Source organism: Prionailurus viverrinus, chromosome B4 (assembly GCF_022837055.1).
Source record: "Prionailurus viverrinus isolate Anna chromosome B4, UM_Priviv_1.0, whole genome shotgun sequence".
Taxonomy (NCBI): Eukaryota; Metazoa; Chordata; class Mammalia; order Carnivora; family Felidae; genus Prionailurus; species Prionailurus viverrinus.
In genome coordinates this window covers 64,472,886-64,492,531 of record NC_062567.1, presented here as the reverse complement: position 1 = coordinate 64,492,531, position 19,646 = coordinate 64,472,886, and the positions used below count along the sequence as shown (strand labels likewise).

At 39.3% G+C, this 19,646-nt stretch overlaps 1 protein-coding gene across 2 annotated transcripts in view; it reads left to right on the top strand.

The window, feature by feature from the left end:
• SLC2A13 (solute carrier family 2 member 13) overlaps positions 1 to 19,646 on the top strand; it is a 427,568-nt gene that overhangs the window by 364,512 nt on the left and 43,410 nt on the right. For both annotated transcript variants that reach the window (XM_047867635.1, XM_047867634.1), the window contains exons 8-9: positions 15,850 to 15,971; positions 16,085 to 16,237. In XM_047867635.1, coding sequence (XP_047723591.1) covers positions 15,850 to 15,971; positions 16,085 to 16,237 — 275 coding nt within the window. The remainder of the gene's footprint in view (positions 1 to 15,849; positions 15,972 to 16,084; positions 16,238 to 19,646) is intronic.

Below are 19,646 nucleotides of genomic sequence, written 5' to 3'. Positions count from 1 at the left end.
CCTTCTTGGACCAGATTTCTTTGATGGAATTAAGAGTATCATGTGTATTATATTAGTACCAGTAAAACTTGTATTGTGCATTTTTAGCTCTTGATGGATCTATGGCTAGCAAATTGTAATTTATCATCCATAAGCTTGGTGCATTTGCCCTTTTTGATTTTTAGACCGTGAGGAAACGTCAACTAAGTCTCCCAACTGTTTCCATTCACCTTGCATCATGATTTTTTTTTTTTCTTTTTTTTTTTTTTTTTTTTTTTTTAATTTTTTTTTCAACATTTTTAATTTATTTTTGGGACAGAGAGAGACAAAGCATGAACGGGGGAGGGGCAGAGAGAGAGGGAGACACAGAATCGGAAACAGGCTCCAGGCTCTGAGCCATCAGCCCAGAGCCTGACGCGGGGCTCGAACTCACGGACCGTGAGATCGTGACCTGGCTGAAGTCGGACGCTTAACCGACTGCGCCACCCAGGCGCCCCACCTTGCATCATGATTTATTCATTCATTCACAGGCCACTTTCTCTTGTCTCTTATCTCTTACACCTTGCTATTTATTCATTTTCATTCAAAAAATTTATAATATTCCAAAAGGTATTTATATACTATTGCATAGAAATAAGAATACACTTATTCATGATTGCATGAAAAGAAAATTTGTTTCAGTGAAGGCTAAAGAAGAAGCCAAGAAAGTATATCAAAATGCAATTAAACGATTAACAGAAAAGCTCTGACTGGGATAAGTAAATGAGCTGAGAAGGAACAAAAAAATATCCTAGGAATCCAGATGATGTTATTTCATTTCTTCTGTAGGAAACACATCATATCCACAAGGGAATATTGTAATGTATAGAACATTATACAAGAAAAAAAAAATTCCTGTCTCTGGGGCCCAGGCCTGCAGAATACATGTGTTTTATTAATTAAACAATTAATTAAATAATTACTTTTGTTTTCATAATAATAGTTTATTACCTGCTAAGCATTTTTAAACGAAGATAGGAAGCCTCAGGTAGCTTAAATAACTTCCTTAAGGTCCTTGGTGGATGCTAGTAAGTGGTTGACCAGAATTCAAATCCAGGTCTATTCCACTGTGAAGCTTGTGCTGTTAACCTTTGTATAAAACTGGCCCTTTACCCATTCCAACTCCTTTTCTTCTGAAGATTTGACCAGACTGAGTAACTCCAGATATATGGATCAGAGATTCACAACATCTAGGTTGATTTCACTGTTTTACTACATTACAATTTTATCTTTTTTTAAAGAAACATTTGCAGAAAATTTATTTGTGGCTATGATTCTATTCATATAAAAATGTTCTAGCTATTATAGGCACCATGCCAAGAACAAAGGCAAGTGGGACCAAAAAAAAGCTCAAAGTAGGCCATTTACTGAAATCTCAAATTTGATCAGCACTTTCTTCCAGGGAAAATATTCTTTGTACCTGTTACCAGAGAGAGAGGATTTAGATAACGTTTTTAACCCTCGGAGCCATCCCACACTCCACAGAGGGTTAAGGCAGTAAAAAGGATGATCACTCACCAAAGTTGAGTCCAGATATAATACTCTCTGTTTGAAGTTTTCCCAACTCCTAAAATTTCATGACTCTGGGTTTTCTCTGTTGTGATTAGGGCAGCCAGACTGATCTAACATAACAATCCCTGAGGACCCACCTCTGAATTGTATGTTCCTCTCTATATGCCAGTATCTGCCTACAATATGCATTTCAGATGCTTCAGGACCCACCTTTCCTTTAAAGGGGTAGAACTTTGAGGCATATATATTATCAACTCCAGGTACCCTCAGGGAAAACTTCTACCCAAGGTAAACACGAGGTTTTTTTTAATTTACTTTACAATAAAAGTATAGCAAGCCTTCCTTAAATTAGAGTATGCGCTTTTCCCTAAGATTTTTCTTCAGTCTCCTAAGACCTTGACCTTATTTGAAGCATAGTTCCAGGACGATGGTTATCTTTTTTTTTTTTTAACTTGTTTTATTTTTATTTTTTTTTAATTTACATCCAAATTAGTTAGCATATAGTGAATGATTCCATGAGTAGATTCCTTAGTGCCCCTTACCCATTTAGCCCATCCCCCCTCCTACAACCCCTCCAGTAACCCTCCACTTGTTCTCCATATTTATGAGTCTCTTCTGTTTTGTCCCCCTCCGTGTTTTTATAGTTTTGTTTCCCTTCCCTTTTGTTCATCTGTTTTGTCTCTTAAAGAGGACCATGGTTATCTTAACCCCACAGAGTACAAGTTCATCTAGGATCCAAGATAGAGCCTAAACAGTGAACCATCCATAATCAAAGGTTGCCTGTGGCTTGTTCACATGTTCTGAATAGTCTTTATTACCAGGTGTTAGAGCTGATCTCCTGGGCAACTCTAAACCAAAGGACATGTGCTAAGCTCCCTCTTTCAGGATATGTCAGGGTCTAACAGAAGACTATGCACCCACTTTGTCCATAACTACCATCCCTTTTCCCTCTCTTTGTGAAGAAAAAGGCCACAGATTCCATAATACCTCTTCTGCGGCTATGGGTGTTTGTGTGTGTGTAAAGAAATATAAAAATTTCTTACATGCTAATAATACAACAAACATTTATTTGTTGAAATAGTAAGTTAATTCAAGGAGTGATTACTTGGAGTTAAAAGTCTATGTAACTGTACCTGCTATAAAGTAAAAAATCATAAAAATTCGTCTGACAAATATATCACACTAATTCGTTCTCTCCTTACACAAAATTGCTTTAGAAATAAAGGAATTTCAGAATCGTGAGACAGTATTTTGTTACATCGTCAAATGGTGAAAGTGACTGATTCATTTAACGTACTTATTGAGCACCAACTGTGTGTTTGTCACCAGGCTGGCCCATGGGAGCAGGGGTGAGGATGGTAAGTGAGGTGGAGGGAGTGAAGGATGAGGCTGGAGCAGGGGACAGACCCTGCAGTGTGAAGCCAGTTTTTAGGATGGTGAGCCTGAGGGTGGGTGTGACACCATTTGCTTTGCTCCAGTACCAGGAACACAGTAGAAGGAAGGACAGGGTGGACGGTAAAGGACCCGTTAAGCTACTCATTCACCCAAACGGCAGAAAAACCATCTTCGATTTAGAAAGATCACGACACATCTCTGTTGTACAGTTTTGTTTCATTCCCGGCGATCAGTAAGGTGTTTCAGACATTTCTATACAAATCAGAAAGTGAGAAAAAAGGCAATTGCAGTCAAAATGCTTAATTTATGAAGCTATTACATTTTCACTTTAGCAGCAATTTGAGATAAAATAGTGTGAAACTGCCTTACAGTTTATAGTTTTATAATAATGAGTCCATCTCTTCACTATTTACAAAATTCTTATGTCAATAACTAATGGCACAATTTCTTTTTTAAGTAATCTGTGAGACATTCCATGTGTATTTTCATCCTTGTAAGCAACTTTCTGGGGACACCTTTTTTTTTAATTTCCTTAATGACAGCTATATCAGAAAAAATCATTATGTAGCTGTGTTTTAGAGTGTGTATTATTTAAAGCCTGATTAACACTGCCATCTTGTTGCATTGGAATGATTGTTCTCCTTGTAATACATCTGTGGTGTTTACATCACTGCCCTCAAATGACTTATCTAGCTATTGAAATTGTTATGTGACATTTTAACTGCCAGCTCATATAAGCATCATTTCTATTCTGATTGTTGGTTTGTGCTTTGGGCAACATGGATATTGAGTCAAAAGAGAATGTATAAGACACAGAGGCTCAGATCTGCCAAGGTGCTGCTCATTTTAATTCCTAATGCTCTTTGGGAAGCATTTTATTCTACTCATTTTGGATAGAGATTTAGTGACTTACTTCAGTAGTGACCTTAAGGAAGAAAACTGGGTGGGTGCCTCCGTGGCTCAGTCAGTTAAGCATCTGACTCTTGATTTCAGCTCAGGTCATGATCCCAGGGTCATGGGATCAACCCCCACATCTCTCTCCCTTCCTCTGCCGCTCTCCCCCGCTCGCATGTGCTCTCCCTCTAAGATAAAAAAAAAAAATTTTTTTTTAATATTCATTAAAAAAATTTTTTTTTAATTTTTATTTAAAAAAAAAGAAGAACACTAACTTAGGGGAGATTTCAAACAGAGATTTCATCTCCTCTTTTTCCATTTATGTTCCATAAAAGATCAGGCACCTCAGCGGCACCTGGGTGGCTCAGTCGGTTGGGCTTCAGACTCTTGATTTTGGCTCAGGTCATGATCTCATGGTTCTTATGTTCCAGCCCTGCATCAGGCTCCACACTAATAACACAGAGCCTGCTTGAGATTCTTTCTCCCTCTCTCTCTGCCCTTCCTTTGATTGCACCATCTCTTTCTCAAAATAAACAAATAAACCTCAAAAAAAATAAGGCACCTTAAGAAAGAGGTTTTCATATATATATGAATGGGTAGGACTATCATGTTGAAGGAGAAAGAAACCAAGAAGACTGAGTTTCAAATGCTGCCCCTCCTGTGTAATCTTGGGAATGTCACTGTATTTTCAAAAGACTTGTCTCATATGCAAAATGAAACTATCGATGCTCCCTTACTTTGGATTATTATGGGATTTAAATTAGTTAATGTATATTAAGGTGTTTTGTGTATGGTAAAACTCCATACAAATATTAGTCAACTGCCTCAAGTGAAGATACACTGCTACCCAAGGACATTTCTGTTGGGAGCACAGCTTTCATAAAGAAGCCGTAGGACTCACATTTGATGGAAGGCAGCTGTAAAACGGATTGAAAAGAATCCAAGAAACAAATTATGCCATTGTGTGCATCAAGATAGCCAACAGCGATAAATCAGCTACATTCACTCCCGTGCACCTGCAAATAAAAATGAGTGGGGTGGATCCTGTGCAGGAACTCTCACAGTGGAAAGAAAATCAGCCCGGAGCAGTGTTATGAAGCTCTCACGGCTTCGGATGATACAGGCAGATTTCACGATGCTTATGTAAGGAAATATGTCTGTCTTGTATCACCACAGGCAATAACTTTTTAAATTAAGTAGAGATAAATTCTTATAATTTAAAATGTTTAATACCAAACATATGTCTTCTCTAATACTTACGGTATAGTGGAGAGACTGGTATTAGATGACCAAATGTCCACTTAAAATTGATAAAAGTATGTTTATTTTTTTGTTTAAAAAGCATGGAGCATTGCTTACGTATAAAATGTACTAAGTGTACTAGCCTATGAAGCCCCGGGGAAGGAAGAGGAAAGAGAGAAGTACTGTGTCCTTACTGGAGAAAAGTCCCCAAGAAATGCAGGAGAGTAAAAGAAGTCAGGGAAGAGAGCAAACCCTGATGTGTGGGAAAACCTCAGGTCTCTGAATTGAAACTTGAGAAGGATGGTATCTTTCACATCATGAGACCCTTATCATAGCATCGTCACATGGGAGCCGCTCATAATCCTGCCCCATTATAAACTGCATTATTAATTTCATTTACTTTAGTATTGTCTTATTTGAAAAAGTAGTTTTTCATTATTAAATAGTTCTTATACTAAAGTATTAAATCCATAGCAATCAGCAAAATCGATTCTATTGAAATTAAGCCTTTTCTTCATTTGTTTACTAATTTTTTTAACAAATAAGCCTATACATTGTGCCAGGTATTAGACATAATCCAAGATCTCACAAGTGGCTTTCAATTTAAATACCATTGATGGGAGCAGTGTGCTTGCAGCACAACCCCATTTAGCAACATCCGCATATTTCTCTAGAGCGCATGACAAACAACTGAACTTATTCTGTTTGTTGCTATTATTTCAGTTACACAGTTTCCTCACGTCTACTCCATTTGGTTCAGTCTCTTTTTCGTACCAAACACTTCAGCTTCCTCATATGATTGGCTCATAATGGCAAGAAATAAAAAAAGGAGGAAGAGAGTTTGTCTTGAGTGACAAAGAAGTAGATTCTGAATATGATCCAAAAGAAACTCCAGAAAATATATGAGCAACAGAGTACAGCATAGTTGGAATAAGAGTAGCATCTCCCACAGTGCCTATACGGGGAAGAGTTATCTTCATATTGTATATCATATTTTCAGTATTTAAAAAAAACATTGTTGCAAGAACAGAGCTGTGTGGCCATTGTGATACACTCTCTGAGGACCTGTGGGATTTTACAGATTGAAAATCAGCATCAGTACTCTATCTTAGAACATAGCCATCATTTTGTTAGAACTTTTCATTTTGAGAAGAACAGAGACACAAGAGTTCCTGGTTAATGGAAGTTTTATGGTAAAGTTACCCAGGAAAGTAAGAGAACAAAATAGAAAGAAACAAAGAAGATCTAGAATACTATGCATCGGATTGGTGGTAGTCTGCTCTTTGCCTCTCTCTTCTGCACTCCCCCATCACTAACAACGATATGATCCTTCTCATGGCCTCTGCTTACCTTCTCTGAGTCTTTCCACTTCTGTATTGCTCTCTTCACTTCAAATTGGTCGTATTCCGACCTCCTGAGAGAGAGAATATAAATTCTTTGTCAAGTCATTCTCTGGTATGAAGCATCTACCCTATGCCACGGCTGCTGGTGCCAAACATAGTGCTAGCCAGGCAGGCAGTTTGTGCAGCACAGCACTACCATTTGCTCGTGGGGCAGTCCTGAGCTGTGGACAGAGGCAGGCACTGTGAGACTCCTGAGAAGGGAAGCAGTGTGCTAATAGAAGAATGTAAATACGGAAACGAGAGCTTTGAGGCCTTTGGGGTGATACGAAGGAACAGCATACTGGAGGAGGTTTGTAATTCAAAGGCAAGAGTTCCCTTACTTCTGGTGCCAGTTGAAGCAGGAGAATGGCTAATAACATTAGCTCTAATGCTTGCCTTTACAATAGGAAAAATTTAGAGTGAAACAAAACAATGGAAAAAGAGGCGCAAGAATAGTTGTCCATGAGTTGTTAAAGTTGCTCCCATCTTGTCAAAGTGACATTATCACAACTATAAATTCAAAAGTGAAAGCAGTCATCATCATAACAGATTTTTCTTTCCTCCTAGTTTTCCATATTCCCATTTACTCTTATTCATATAACCTTATATCACTGATAGATCCTGCACTGCCAAGTTCATTGGTATTTTCCATGTTTCCAGGTAATCTTTACAAAGTAGACCATGACCACTTGCTGTCGGTGTAATAATGCAGTAGGAAAAAGAATGATGAAGTATTTTCTTAGGAAGTAAGAAAGTGGGAAATTTTTCTTACACAGAAATGGGGTTGAAACTTGAACACTAATGTAGACTCTCCCCATGGCGGAGTTCAGGGCTCTTCTGACCTGGCAGGTTCTCTTCATCGGCCACAGAACTTCAGGGCACAAGTCTGGGAGGAACCAGAGAGCCAGCTGGGGACCACATCCACTTATTTCTGTTTTTGATTGTGCAGACATTCATTGTACTGTTCGTTTGCCAATTTGGTATCAAAACGAAAGTAACCTACATTAGATCTAAGACTTAATCTTCAAACCCACCTTTGTAATTTAGCTCAGCTTACTTTTAATAGTTATTTTAATGCCTACATTATTCTCTACAGTCATGTTGTACCTTAATTGACTTAACTACCCTTCATTGCAAATATTTTTGTTGTTTCTAATTACTTATCTGTGTTAAGCTCCTGGTAAATAAAAGTATAGTGAAGTATCTTTCAGCATGTATTTCCATTTAGAAAATTTCCTAAGAGGGGCACCTGGGTGGCTCAGTCAGTTAAGCGTCCGACTTCAGCTCAGGTCACAATCTCGCGGTCTGTGAGTTCGAGCCCCGCATCGGGCTCTGGGCTGATGGCTCAGAGCAGCCTGGAGCCTGCTTCCGAATCTGTGTCTCCCTCTCTCTCTGCCCCTCCCCCATTCATGCTCCGTCTCTCTCTGTCTCAAAAATAAATAAAACGTTAAAAAAAAATTTTTTTAAAGAAAATTTCCTAAGAATATTTCATTCCAGATTTCATTCCAAAAGGAAATTATATCAATTTAAATTCTTACTAGAATTAGAGACTACACCAATGTCACTGCATCTGTATGACTTTAAATATTATTTTCATTTGGTAACACTCTTATTCTGTCCATCTGTTTCCCATACTTAGGGTATATAAGCTAGCCAACATACTGGTAAATGGTTTAGATACCATGTTTTATATACAAATAAAACTTTACTAATTCATTTAAAAAGAGACTTTGAGCTCCAAATATCTAATGCTATTGAAATTTTCCCATATCTGTGATTCATCTCAATAAGTTTAAAGGTTTTCTTTTCATCATAAAATGATAACAAAAGAAAATCGATTATTTTTTTCAACTTGCCTTTATGTGACAGTCCTCTGCAGGAAAATTGTGAAACAAAAACGGGAAAAATAAAAGGCTAGACAATGGAAAATCATGTAAGGCCAAGATCTTCAACCTGGTCTACATACTGCAAGCTAGGGAACCATACTTTTCTAAAATTAGTCAACTATATGTGTGTTAGAATTTAAATGCTATGTTGCCACACTTAACAGAAGTTTATTTCATATTGGATTATTATGTAGGAATTATGCTAGTACACAAAAATTAAAGTGAAAAGTAATGAGTCAAGTTTTTAACAGTAAGTTTTCCTGTTGCTTTGGTGGGATGCCTGAAAGTTAAAATTTCTCACGGTTGGGTTGCTTGTGAATTGACATCATCCTGGCCCTCTGAGTGATTGGCATTGTGTTTATTTCTCCTCAGACAAGAGCGAAGGGGAGATACTCCGTCCTTTCCTAGGTACCCTTCTACCACCATGCTCAGACTATCCCTGTAGAACCAGATTATAAATTCCTATAAAAACTATTAACATTAACTCTCAGGGTTGTCCACTTTGTTTTGAGATGATAGCTTAATGATGTTCTTCAAAGAAATCACAGACCTACATAAGGAACTGGAGACGGCATCATGCTTCTTCACTCCCACTGCTCAGTAGGGAACCAGCAAGGAAAGCATGTGTGATAAACCCTGTAGAAGAATGGTAGATGTGTCAAGGCAAACCACAGTGAGCTTTTGCTTCTCTTCTCCAAAATCCTACATCTTTTAGTAAAATCTGGGAGGGAGACAAAGTTCTCTAGGTTTCTCAGTGATTAGGATTGGATAAAAAGATTTGAAGTTTTGCGATTCAAATACAGGTTTGTATTTTCTCGCATCCCCCATGTGTGAACATGAAGCAGTTCATTTCATCACAGTGAATAAAGGAGCAATACAGAAAGAGTGTGCTGTAGAGAAAGCATGGAATGAGTTGCTTATGGTTAACTGTGGCAAAGCAGTTGCACCACTTAGTTCCTTTGGTTATTTCTTTGGATATCTGATGGAGAGGCAACATACACACACAAAACAGGCAGAAGTAGCTCTATACATCTGAACTGGTTTTAGAGTGGGTGTCGAGTAGGCAAGGGAGAATTGTTCTACCTTCCAAGAGAGCTGTTCATTTCTAGATGCGTCATTAAAGGAAGCACTGTGGGTTCGATGGCTGGAACAGCGAACCCATCGTTTATGCGGTCTATGTATCAGGTGTCAGTCTAGTCATGCTCTTGGTACCAGTCAGTTCTCAGAGTCTGGCAAAGTCAGACCTGTTTCACCTGCTCACAGGATTCTGCTGCTCTGTCCACTGCAGTGGCCTCTGCGCAGCTCCTGTTATTGTAGTCCATTTCCTGGTTTTGCTGTAGAATGTGGTGAGGTGTCCCATCAGAGTGCATGACTCTTTCTAATCCCAACCCACACACTGATGTCAAAGTATTTTTTGTTCTTTCTCTGGGAGCATTATGTTCTTCCACCGGCACTCGCTCAGCCAGGAAAACATGAGGGTATTTTGCAATAGCATTTGGAATATACATTTTTATCTTTTAGTTGGGATTTCTAGTGCTTGTATTTTAAAGGTCAGATGATGTCACAGTCTTAGTCATTAGCTGTCTACGTATTGCTGAGTGTGTAACTGCCAAGTCAGAGCCTGCAGTGGTTTCCTAAAATCAGCACCAGGATTACAGGGAGTCACTCGCCTTTTTACGCACATACGCATGCACGGCCAAATGGTGAAAAGCTACATCAGACCTTGCACAGAGCCCACCCTAAATTTGCTACTGCCCATTGTTCCAGAAAAATAGATCATGCAAGTAACTTTGATAATAATGGATGAAATCGTGAATAGAATTTTTCAGTGATTTTTAGTGATTTGAGTATTTGTAAGCATTTCCCTCCCCGGCAACCTGGATGCTTATCTTTTCTCCTTTCCTCTCTCTCCTCATCCTCTCTCTTATTTTCTCATTTTAAGATCTTCAGAACTCAAAAGACTATTGGTGGGAAATGAAGGTGAAGGATTATTGATCAGGAGATCTCTACTGCTGTTTTCTACTCAGAGTTTAGTGCAAAGGCTTCGTTTATGTCCATAGAGAATACTAATATGAACTAGAGGTTGGGATTTAAGAAAACAGGGGTGGGGGGTACAAAACTGGCTATTCTTTTGCAAACACTTAAATCACTTTCTTTGTGCCACGCAGTTATCAACTGTGTGTAATCTTCATAACGAGTTTCTTAGGGACTTATTTTACAGATTAGAAAACTGAGGTACAAAGAGGCTAAGCAACTTGCCCAAGGTTATACACCTGGTAAGTAACAGAACTGAGGTACAAAACCATGCGGCCTGACTCTAGACCCTGTTCCCTTAACCTTTGCGCTGCGCTGCCTCGGAGGAGAGTCCAGGACAGTAAAAAAGAGAGGCTCTTCAGATAGGACAACATAGAGCCCTTCTGTGATAATGACGTAAATGAGTAAAATGAAAATGCATTGAGAAGAAAGAATTTCAGACAGGTGAATGGGTGGCATCTGTACCTGCAAGAGAGGGAGAGACTTCAGCGAAGCAGCACTGTCCTTACATACTTAGTCACATGTGTCCTGTCACTTCTGGCACATTCTGTTAGAAAGAAGTCACAGGTCACTCCCACACTGAGAGAGGACTGGAGAAGTGCATGAACATCAGGAAACAGATCATGGGGAGGCCACTCTAGAGTCTGCTGTAGAGACGCATGCAGGTGAGGAGACACACACTCAGAGTCTGAATTAGGGTGGTCTTGATGCAAATAGAAAAGAAGAGTCAGATCCAAGAAACCATGTCTGGGAGTATAATCGTGAATTCTTACCCATACCACGTGAAGGTCTTTGCATCCATTATCTCAGGTAAGCCTCAAAGTAACTATTTGAGGTGGCTGTCAGGAGAATCCTCATTTCACAGATGAGGACACAGGCTTTTAAAAGTTAAGTTCCTAGCTCACATACATCCCAGCTTCAAATCTGGGTGTCCCAACTTAGGTTTGAACATAGGATGACAGTCTCAGAGCTCCATAGTCTTCGCCACTCTTCATTACTTGGACTTCACAGTATAGAGGATTTAAAGAGAGATGGGGAAGAAAACATTGAAGATTAACTGCAAGAGTTTAACCCATTTCAACTCAAAGGATGGTGGTATTATCGAAAACAGGCATGTCATGAGAGGCACTGGCATACACTGCCTGCCACGCAGTGTGCTAAGCCCTCAGTATGCATCATCACATTGAATGTTCCAACAGCCTGCAAGAATAGTGGATATTCAGCAGATACCCAGATTCCATTAGTGGAGACAAAAGTTAGTGCTAGAATAACCTATCAGGGAGCATCATATGGAGATCATAAATCTCTAAGATGAGAGGGTGTGAGGGTGATCTGGCAGTGACATCTGTCACCCCATTGGTCACCAGGGTTGATTTGGCTGATCTGGCTGGCTAGGCGATATCCCCTTCCTCCCTCACTGCTCTGTGTGCACCCCTCCTATAGCTATGCACTCAAAGAGGGTGACCTTCCCGGATAGAGGAGGGCTGTTCTTCCATCAAGGGTATATGGGAATTGCGCACCTGTTAGAAACTCTGAACAGCCTGTCAAGGTCGATTCATAGGAGAATGTAGGGTAGTCAAGATTCCAAGACTCCACACACATCCAAATGAGGCACTACATGTGACAATCTGCGTTTCTTTTAAAAAATAATTAAAATAAAATTAGATGAGATGTTTAAGAGAGAAAGGACAGGCCCCACAAGAGAACCTTAGAAAACACCTATATTTAGCGGTTGAGGGAGGCAGATACAGTTAAAAAAGCAATGAAGACCTATACATCGGAGAGATAAGATGGAGAGATGGAGATATAACTGTAAAAGCAAAGGGGAAGGAGAAGAAAAAGTGTTGTCAGCAAATACCACCAGAGAGTAATCAAAGAACCTCATAATCAAGGCAGGATAAAGGAATTTGGAGGTTAGGATGGAGGGAGGGACTGACTGAGGGTCAGACTTTTGGGTGAGCAGATTCAGGAAAACAGAGCCTAGCAGGAGTCCGCTGGCATAGAGGTGGATGGGCGAGCTGGGCTGTGAAGATAAGAGTGGGGAGTGAGGATATAGAATTCACCAGTATAAACTTCTCTATAATTGCAGATGAACTAGTAGTAGTAATATGAGAGGGTTTGAACAACTGAGTAGCAGTGATCTTGTGTGTTGTAAACAGAAGGGAAGGTTCAAGTCAGAAGAAACTGAAAATGGTGGAAAGAGACAGACTGCTGATGGAACGTGACCCCAGAGGAGACAGAAGGCAAAGAAGAAGAAGGTGCAGGTCCTTAGAAAAGGGAAGAGACATGTTACCAATGGAGGTGGGAGAAGAACTGAAAGAAACTGAAAGAAAATATAGAAAAACAGAGGTTCAGTAGGTTCAGTTTTCTTCTTAAAGAAGGACCCAAATTCATAGTGGGAAAGCAGAGGAAAAAATGTCAGTACTAGAAGATAGTACTAAATATGTTAATTAATGGAAGCAACAGTTGACCAAAGTTTACTGAATGTCTACTCTGAAGCAGAGAATTCAGTAGAGAAGACTTTAAAAGATGTTTATTTTTGAGACAGAGAGGGAGAGACAGAGGGTGAGCAGGTGATGGGCAAAAAGAGAGGGAGACACAGAAACCAAAGCAGGCTTCAGGCTCTGAGCGGCCAGCACAGAGCCCGATGCAGGGCTCAAACCCACAAACCATGAGATCATGACCTGAGCTGAAGTCCATTGCTTAACCGACTGAGCCACCCAGGCGCCCCTAGCATGAACTTTTAATAGAACCAAGTAGCGTGGTTCCATAATTTTGCCCAGTGTTTTTTTTTAATTTTTTTTTACCATTTTTATTTATTTTTGAGACAGAGAGAGACAGAGCATGAATGGGGGAGGGGCAGAGAGAGAGGGAGACATATAACCGGAAGCAGGCTCCAGGCTCTGAGCCATCAGCCCAGAGCCCGACGCAAGGCTCGAACTCACAGACTGCGAGATCGTGACCTGAGCTCAAGTCAGACGCTTAACTGACTGAGCCACCCAGGTGCCCCTGCCCAGTGGTTATTGAAGGCAGTTAAATTCCCACTGCACAGGGCTGGAAACTGAAATAGAATGGCAGGTAAGCATGGATGAAAGAAAGATGGATTCTAGAAGCCAACAAAGAGTATCGGCATGGTCTCTACCCACCCAGTGATGAAGGTAAGTGAATACTAAGAAGAGTTTAAAATCTAAAGATTTTTGGGGGTGTGTGGAGGAAATTACAGGAAATGAGGAAACAAAATGCTTGTTATCAGAAAAGGAATGCTCTGAGACCTTAAAGTAAAATAGTTCCAAATCAAGCAAACTACAGAGTGCTCTCTCTGCAGTTTCAGAGGCTAAAGAACTATGAAGCCAAAGTGTTATATGGGCCAGAAGTAAAAATAAATGATTGTGGCAGAGGATGTGAGGGGGTGGAGAATATGACTGACCAGGCACCCAAATCATGAAGACAAGGTGGAGGGTTATGACAGAGGTCAGGGTTATGACAGCAAGGACAGGGCTTAGATGTTCAGGTTCAAACACAGAGGTCGATAGAGGTGGAATACTAGTCTAAAAATGACAATGGAAGCAAGAATGTTTTCGAGACTGGTTATGTCTTTTTGGGAAATTCCAGTTTTAATTAAGTTGAACTTACAACTCTTTACCTTGGGAGTCAGTCTAAGACCAGCGGAGACTTTGCTTCACAATAGAACTAGGAGGCAAAGTCATCAGGGAGTGACTGAGACATAAGTAAGGGCACCTAGCAGGAAGGGAAAGTGTTAGTTGGAATCAGATGTAAGCATTGTTCTCTGCTCACATCTATGCTATCACTTCCTTACAAATGACCCTTTGATCCTTAAAATTACCTGTAAGGCATTATTCCCATTTTATTAAAAAAAAAAAAAAAAAAAAAAAAGAATCTGGTTGGCTCAGTCGATCTGACTCTTGATCCTGACTCAGGTCCGGATCTCATGGTCCTGGGATCAAGCCCCATGTTGGGCTTTTTTTCCCTGGCAGCATGGAACCTGCTTGGGATTCTCTCTCCCTCTCTCTCCCCTCCCTCACTCACACTTGTTTGGTTTTTTTGTTTGTTTCTTTTTTCCCCCCTCTCTCTTTTTCTATTTAAAAAAAAATATATCTGGTTTCAAGATTTGAATCTTGTCCTGACTGCAAACTCTAAGGTCTTTCTACCACAACTTACTGACACTCAGTAGTCTTAAAGTGTTACTATGGCTTTCAAGAACTAACTAGAAATCATGTCTGACTTCTATGAAGTGGGTATAAAATACAATGTGTTTTTTAATTGAGGTATATTTGACCTATAACTTATTAGTTTCAGGTGTACAACATGATTTGGTATTAAACATCCGTCACCTTATATTATTTGCAAATGTCTGTTGTCATGAGAACCTTTAAGACCTACTCTCTTAGCTTTCAGACATGTGGTACAGTATTAACTATAGTCGCCATACTGTATATTATATCCGATGACTTATTTTGTAACTGTAGATTTGTACCTTTTGACCCATTTCAACACCCCAAACTCTGTGCCCCTACAAGCACAGATCTGTTCTCTGTACCTATGAGCTCAGGTTTTTTTTGTTTTGATCGTACATATAAGATCACATGGTATTTGTCTTTCTCTGACTTATTTCGTTTAGCATAATGGCCTCAAGGTCCATTTAGGTGATTACAAATGGCAAAAATCCCTTCTGTTTTAATGCTGAATCATATTCCTCTATGTATGTGTGGTGTGTTTGCACACACCACGTTTTCTGTCTCCATTCATCCATCAGTGGGCACTTAGGTTGCTTTCATGTCCTGACTGTTGTAAATAATGCCACAGTGAACATGCAGGCACATGTATTTTTTCAAGTTAGTGTTTTTGTTTTCTTTAGATAAATACACAGAAGTTGGATTGTCAAATCATATGGTAGTTTTAATTTTTTGAGGAACCTCCATCCCGTTGTGTAAAGTGGCTTCACCAGTTTACATTCCACCAATAGTGCACAAATGTTTTCTCTTTTCTCCACATCCCCACCAGCACTTGTTATTTCTTATCGTTTTGATGGTAGCCATTCTGACAAGGGGCGGGGGGGGGTGATGCCTCATTTTGGTTTCAACTTCCTTGATTATGGATTTGTAGTTCCCTGATGATTAGTTATGTTGAACACCTTTTCATATACCTGTCGGCCAACTATGTATCTCTTTTAGGAAAATGTCTGTTCAGATCCTCTGACCATTTTTTAATTAGACAATTTTTTTTTGCTGTTGAGCTGTACACACAGCTTTTTCTCTTGAATTATATTCAGATCTAAAATATTCTGTGTGAGCCTCACAGGTAATCCTGTATGTTTAAATCTTAATTTGTTTTTCAAGAAAAACATCGTGGACCCTTTTCCTTAATGACATTAAGGAACTTCCAAAACATTCAAGATGAGCACATTGAATTTCTGCGACTATACCCTAAAACATTAAGTTAATACTTAATATTTCATTATTTTTCAGGTGTGAGAATGAAACCAAATTCAAAACGGAAGAAGTATTTTGGGCTTACAATTTCTGCCCTACGCCATACTCCTGGACTGCACTTCTGGGCCTTATTTTATATCTTGTTTTCTTCGCACCTGGTAAACAAAGGCTTTGTGTTTCTGTGTTAAAGTTATCTCTTTTTAAAGGAGACAAACTACTCTTTTTCAAATTTCTTATAAACTACTTTACTGAAAATGTTAATTTTTCTCAGGAATGGGACCAATGCCTTGGACGGTGAATTCCGAAATATATCCCCTTTGGGCAAGGAGTACAGGAAATGCATGTTCATCTGGAATAAATTGGATGTTCAACGTTTTGGTTTCACTGACATTTTTACACACAGCAGAGTACCTCACATATTATGGTAAGAGAATATTTTTTCCATCTATAGTTTCATTTTTATTTTTCCTATTCTTTTTATATGTACTATCATTTGGGTTTAACAGAGTAGATGGTTATATTTTTGCTATACTCAGTATGTCTACGTGGCTTTCTCATTCCCCAAAGGCCTTGGAAATGAACCTAGGGAAAGAGAAGAGTAATTCTTTACTAAGCAGCATGGCTGCTCATCCCTCAGTGCTTTATAGCCCTCACCCCATACAACCCAAACATCTCCTAGCTATCGCCCCAGTTGGAAATCTTCACCCCAGGCTTTTATTTTAATGAAGAAACATAAATAACAGAAGATGGTAGAAATGATGCAGGCAGGGAATCTAAGGGGTAATGTTGAAGATGTCTCATGATGGAGACAGTCATGTCCAGGTAGCTCCCCCAAAGGCCGTGCTGCGATGTATGCCTTCCACTAGATTATCTATGCTGTTCAGGCCACGGCGTGGTAATTTCAGTGTCGGCCCGGACCAGCACTTACCACTACCAAAAGCATAAACCTGACAGAAGTGTTTATGTGAAAATGTGTGGACCATAACTCAAAACAATATTAGGACGTGGCTGACTCAGGAAAAAAGCTTTGGGAAGCTACTTCAAGTCCATTTTTAACTAAAGTGAAAAGATTTTCTCTTTAGCGAGAGAATTTCTTCACTGTCTATGAGCCAATAGTTTGTAATTGGATTCTAAACGATGGACTATCCCAAGATAGTCCCTGTAAGTCTCTGTATGTATATGGAGTGTCTGTTGCTTAGACCATTCTCTGACCCCTTCCCCATCATTCACCCCACCGCATCCCATGTTCTGGGCATGTACATTCCTTTTTGCAAGAACAGACACACACACATCCCACAGTTGGACCATAAATCACTGGAGCTTAGGCCAGGATTTAGGCCTGGTTTGCCATTATATTCCCAGTATCTTCCAGGGCCTCCTTTTCACTTGATAAGCCCTCAGAAGTGTTGTCAAATTAATAAATACACAGATGAATTTTGAATATGAGGAAACATACAAATCTATTCTTCCTGTCTCCTGAACATACTGTATTAGTATTAGCTCCTATTATCTTTATAAAACTCTTGTCTCTCCCAGTGAACATTTAGAAATTTAGAAACATATTAAAAAAGGAAATGCATTGGCATTTTAAAATGGATATACATATTTCATATATTCAGTTTTATCCCATTGGCAATTAAAGTTTTTTACATAAATTCAGAAACTTATCTTTCTGACACTATAGGTATTTATACAATAAATATTTACCCATATTTGCTAGTTCTTGAGAATGCTTAATTTTTTTGTTTGTTTTAGGGAATTCTTAAAGACCTAAATACAGGCTAATATCCCAAGGAAGTATTTTTGTTTGTTTATTTTTGAGAGAGAGAGAGGGAAACAGAGGATCCGAAGTGGGCTCTGTGCTGACCACAGAGAGCCCGATGTGGGACTCAAGCTCATGAGCCCGCAAGTTCATGACCTGAGCCAAAGTTGGTCACTTAGCCAACTGAACCACGCAGGGAGGCACCCCAAGGAAGTATTCTTTTTATTAAGTTGTAGACCAAATACTAAAAGTCTACATGGCAAGACTTTTGTTAGCAAAGCTCCTCCTTCAGTTTATGCAGCCTCAACAACAGGAGGCAACAGAAATAAAATTTAAATAGGGCATACATAGCCATGCTTCTTTCAGAAATATTCAGTTAGAACCAGTTGGCAGTTGCCAGAGGGGAAGGAGGGTGAGGGTTGGGCAAATATGGGTGAAGGGTGGTAGGAGGTACAGGCTTCCAGTTACAGAATGAGTGAGCCATGGAGATGAAGAGTACAGCACAGGGCACATGGTCAATGGTATTGTAATAGTGATACGTGGTGACAGATGGTAGCTACACGTGTGAGTATGGCATAATGTACATAGTTGTCTAATCAGTATGTTGTACACCGGAAGCTAATGTGAATTGTGTCAACCCTACTTCCATTTGAATATATACAGTTTATATTGTATTATATATATATGGCTTATATATAATAAAATATACATATTGTTTATATATCTAGTTAGAAGTTTTTGCTTTGCATTAAGCCAGGCTTCTAGTATGTCAACACACTGGTCCATTAGGTCTACTGCTTGCTAAGTTTTTTCTCTGTTTTTGGACCTAAATTTTAATCTACATGTTACTGATTTATGTAAGACACATGTTTCTATAGATGATTTAACAAACATACTCCATAACAATGTATTTCTCTTTAAATTTCCATGTCTTCTTTTATTGCCTCCTTTCTTATTTCATAAAACCTCAAATTTTGTTTTCTTCCTGAACTATACTGCTTAGACAAGTCTGCCTTGGCCCCCATTCAGTAACGTTTATTACTAAAAATTATCATTAAAATGTCAGGACTATACCATTTTATGTATAGCACTTGTGACTACTAAATACTAAATCTACTAAATAGATCCCTTGAAAAGCATTGTATCAAAGTTCCTGTACTGAGGTACTGAAATTCGGTCAGACATGGTCTTTGATTCCTCATCCTGTATAATTCAATTAAATATTTGTTTAAATCTGAAACTTCATATAGGATTCTTAATAAGATTGATTTCCTTCAGAATAAAACTGAGGAATATCTGCACTTAACAATCCTGAGAGACTCATTACAGATTTTTGGTTTTTTTTTCTACTTGCATTCCAAGGAGAAATAAGAAAATGAGTCACATAACTGACTTGGCCATTATTTGGAGGCGGCCACAGCCTTCCTGGCTGGCCCCATGCCTCTGTGGCTTAACCATAGGTCTCACCACTTGGGCAGTTTTGGTATTGCCTGCTTTAGATTCTTCAGATTCTGTAAAAGGATCTTGTATTTTATCTTTTGTTTGTTTGTTTATTTTTGAGAAAGAGAGAAACAGATCATGGGGAGGGGAGGGGCAGAGATAGAGGGAGACTGAGGATCTGAAGCAGGCTGCAGGCTCTGAGCTGTCATCACAGAGCCCTGCGGGGGTCTCAAACGCACAAACCGTGAGAGCATGACCCGAGCCTAAGCCGGACGCTCAACCAACTAAGCCACCCAAGCACCCCAAGGGTCTTTCATTTTAGTAGAATTTCTTTGATGTTATTTGGATGGGGAATCTGGGTCACAAGCAAGAAACTATATGGCCTTTAAGAATCTTCCTATTCCATCTAATTGTTTTTAACCATAATGGTGGAGCACTGACAGATTTGATTTATTTCTATTCATGCCACTGTTGCTAAATTGCGAAACATGATGAATGTTTCCTCAACATTATATTTTATAAAGCCAAACGTAGTTTGCTCTGCTAGAGATTCTGGAGTTTAGCAGCCTGATTTAGTCTAAAATGTTTTACCATCTGCACTTATTTTTTCTGTATTGTCATCATGATTACC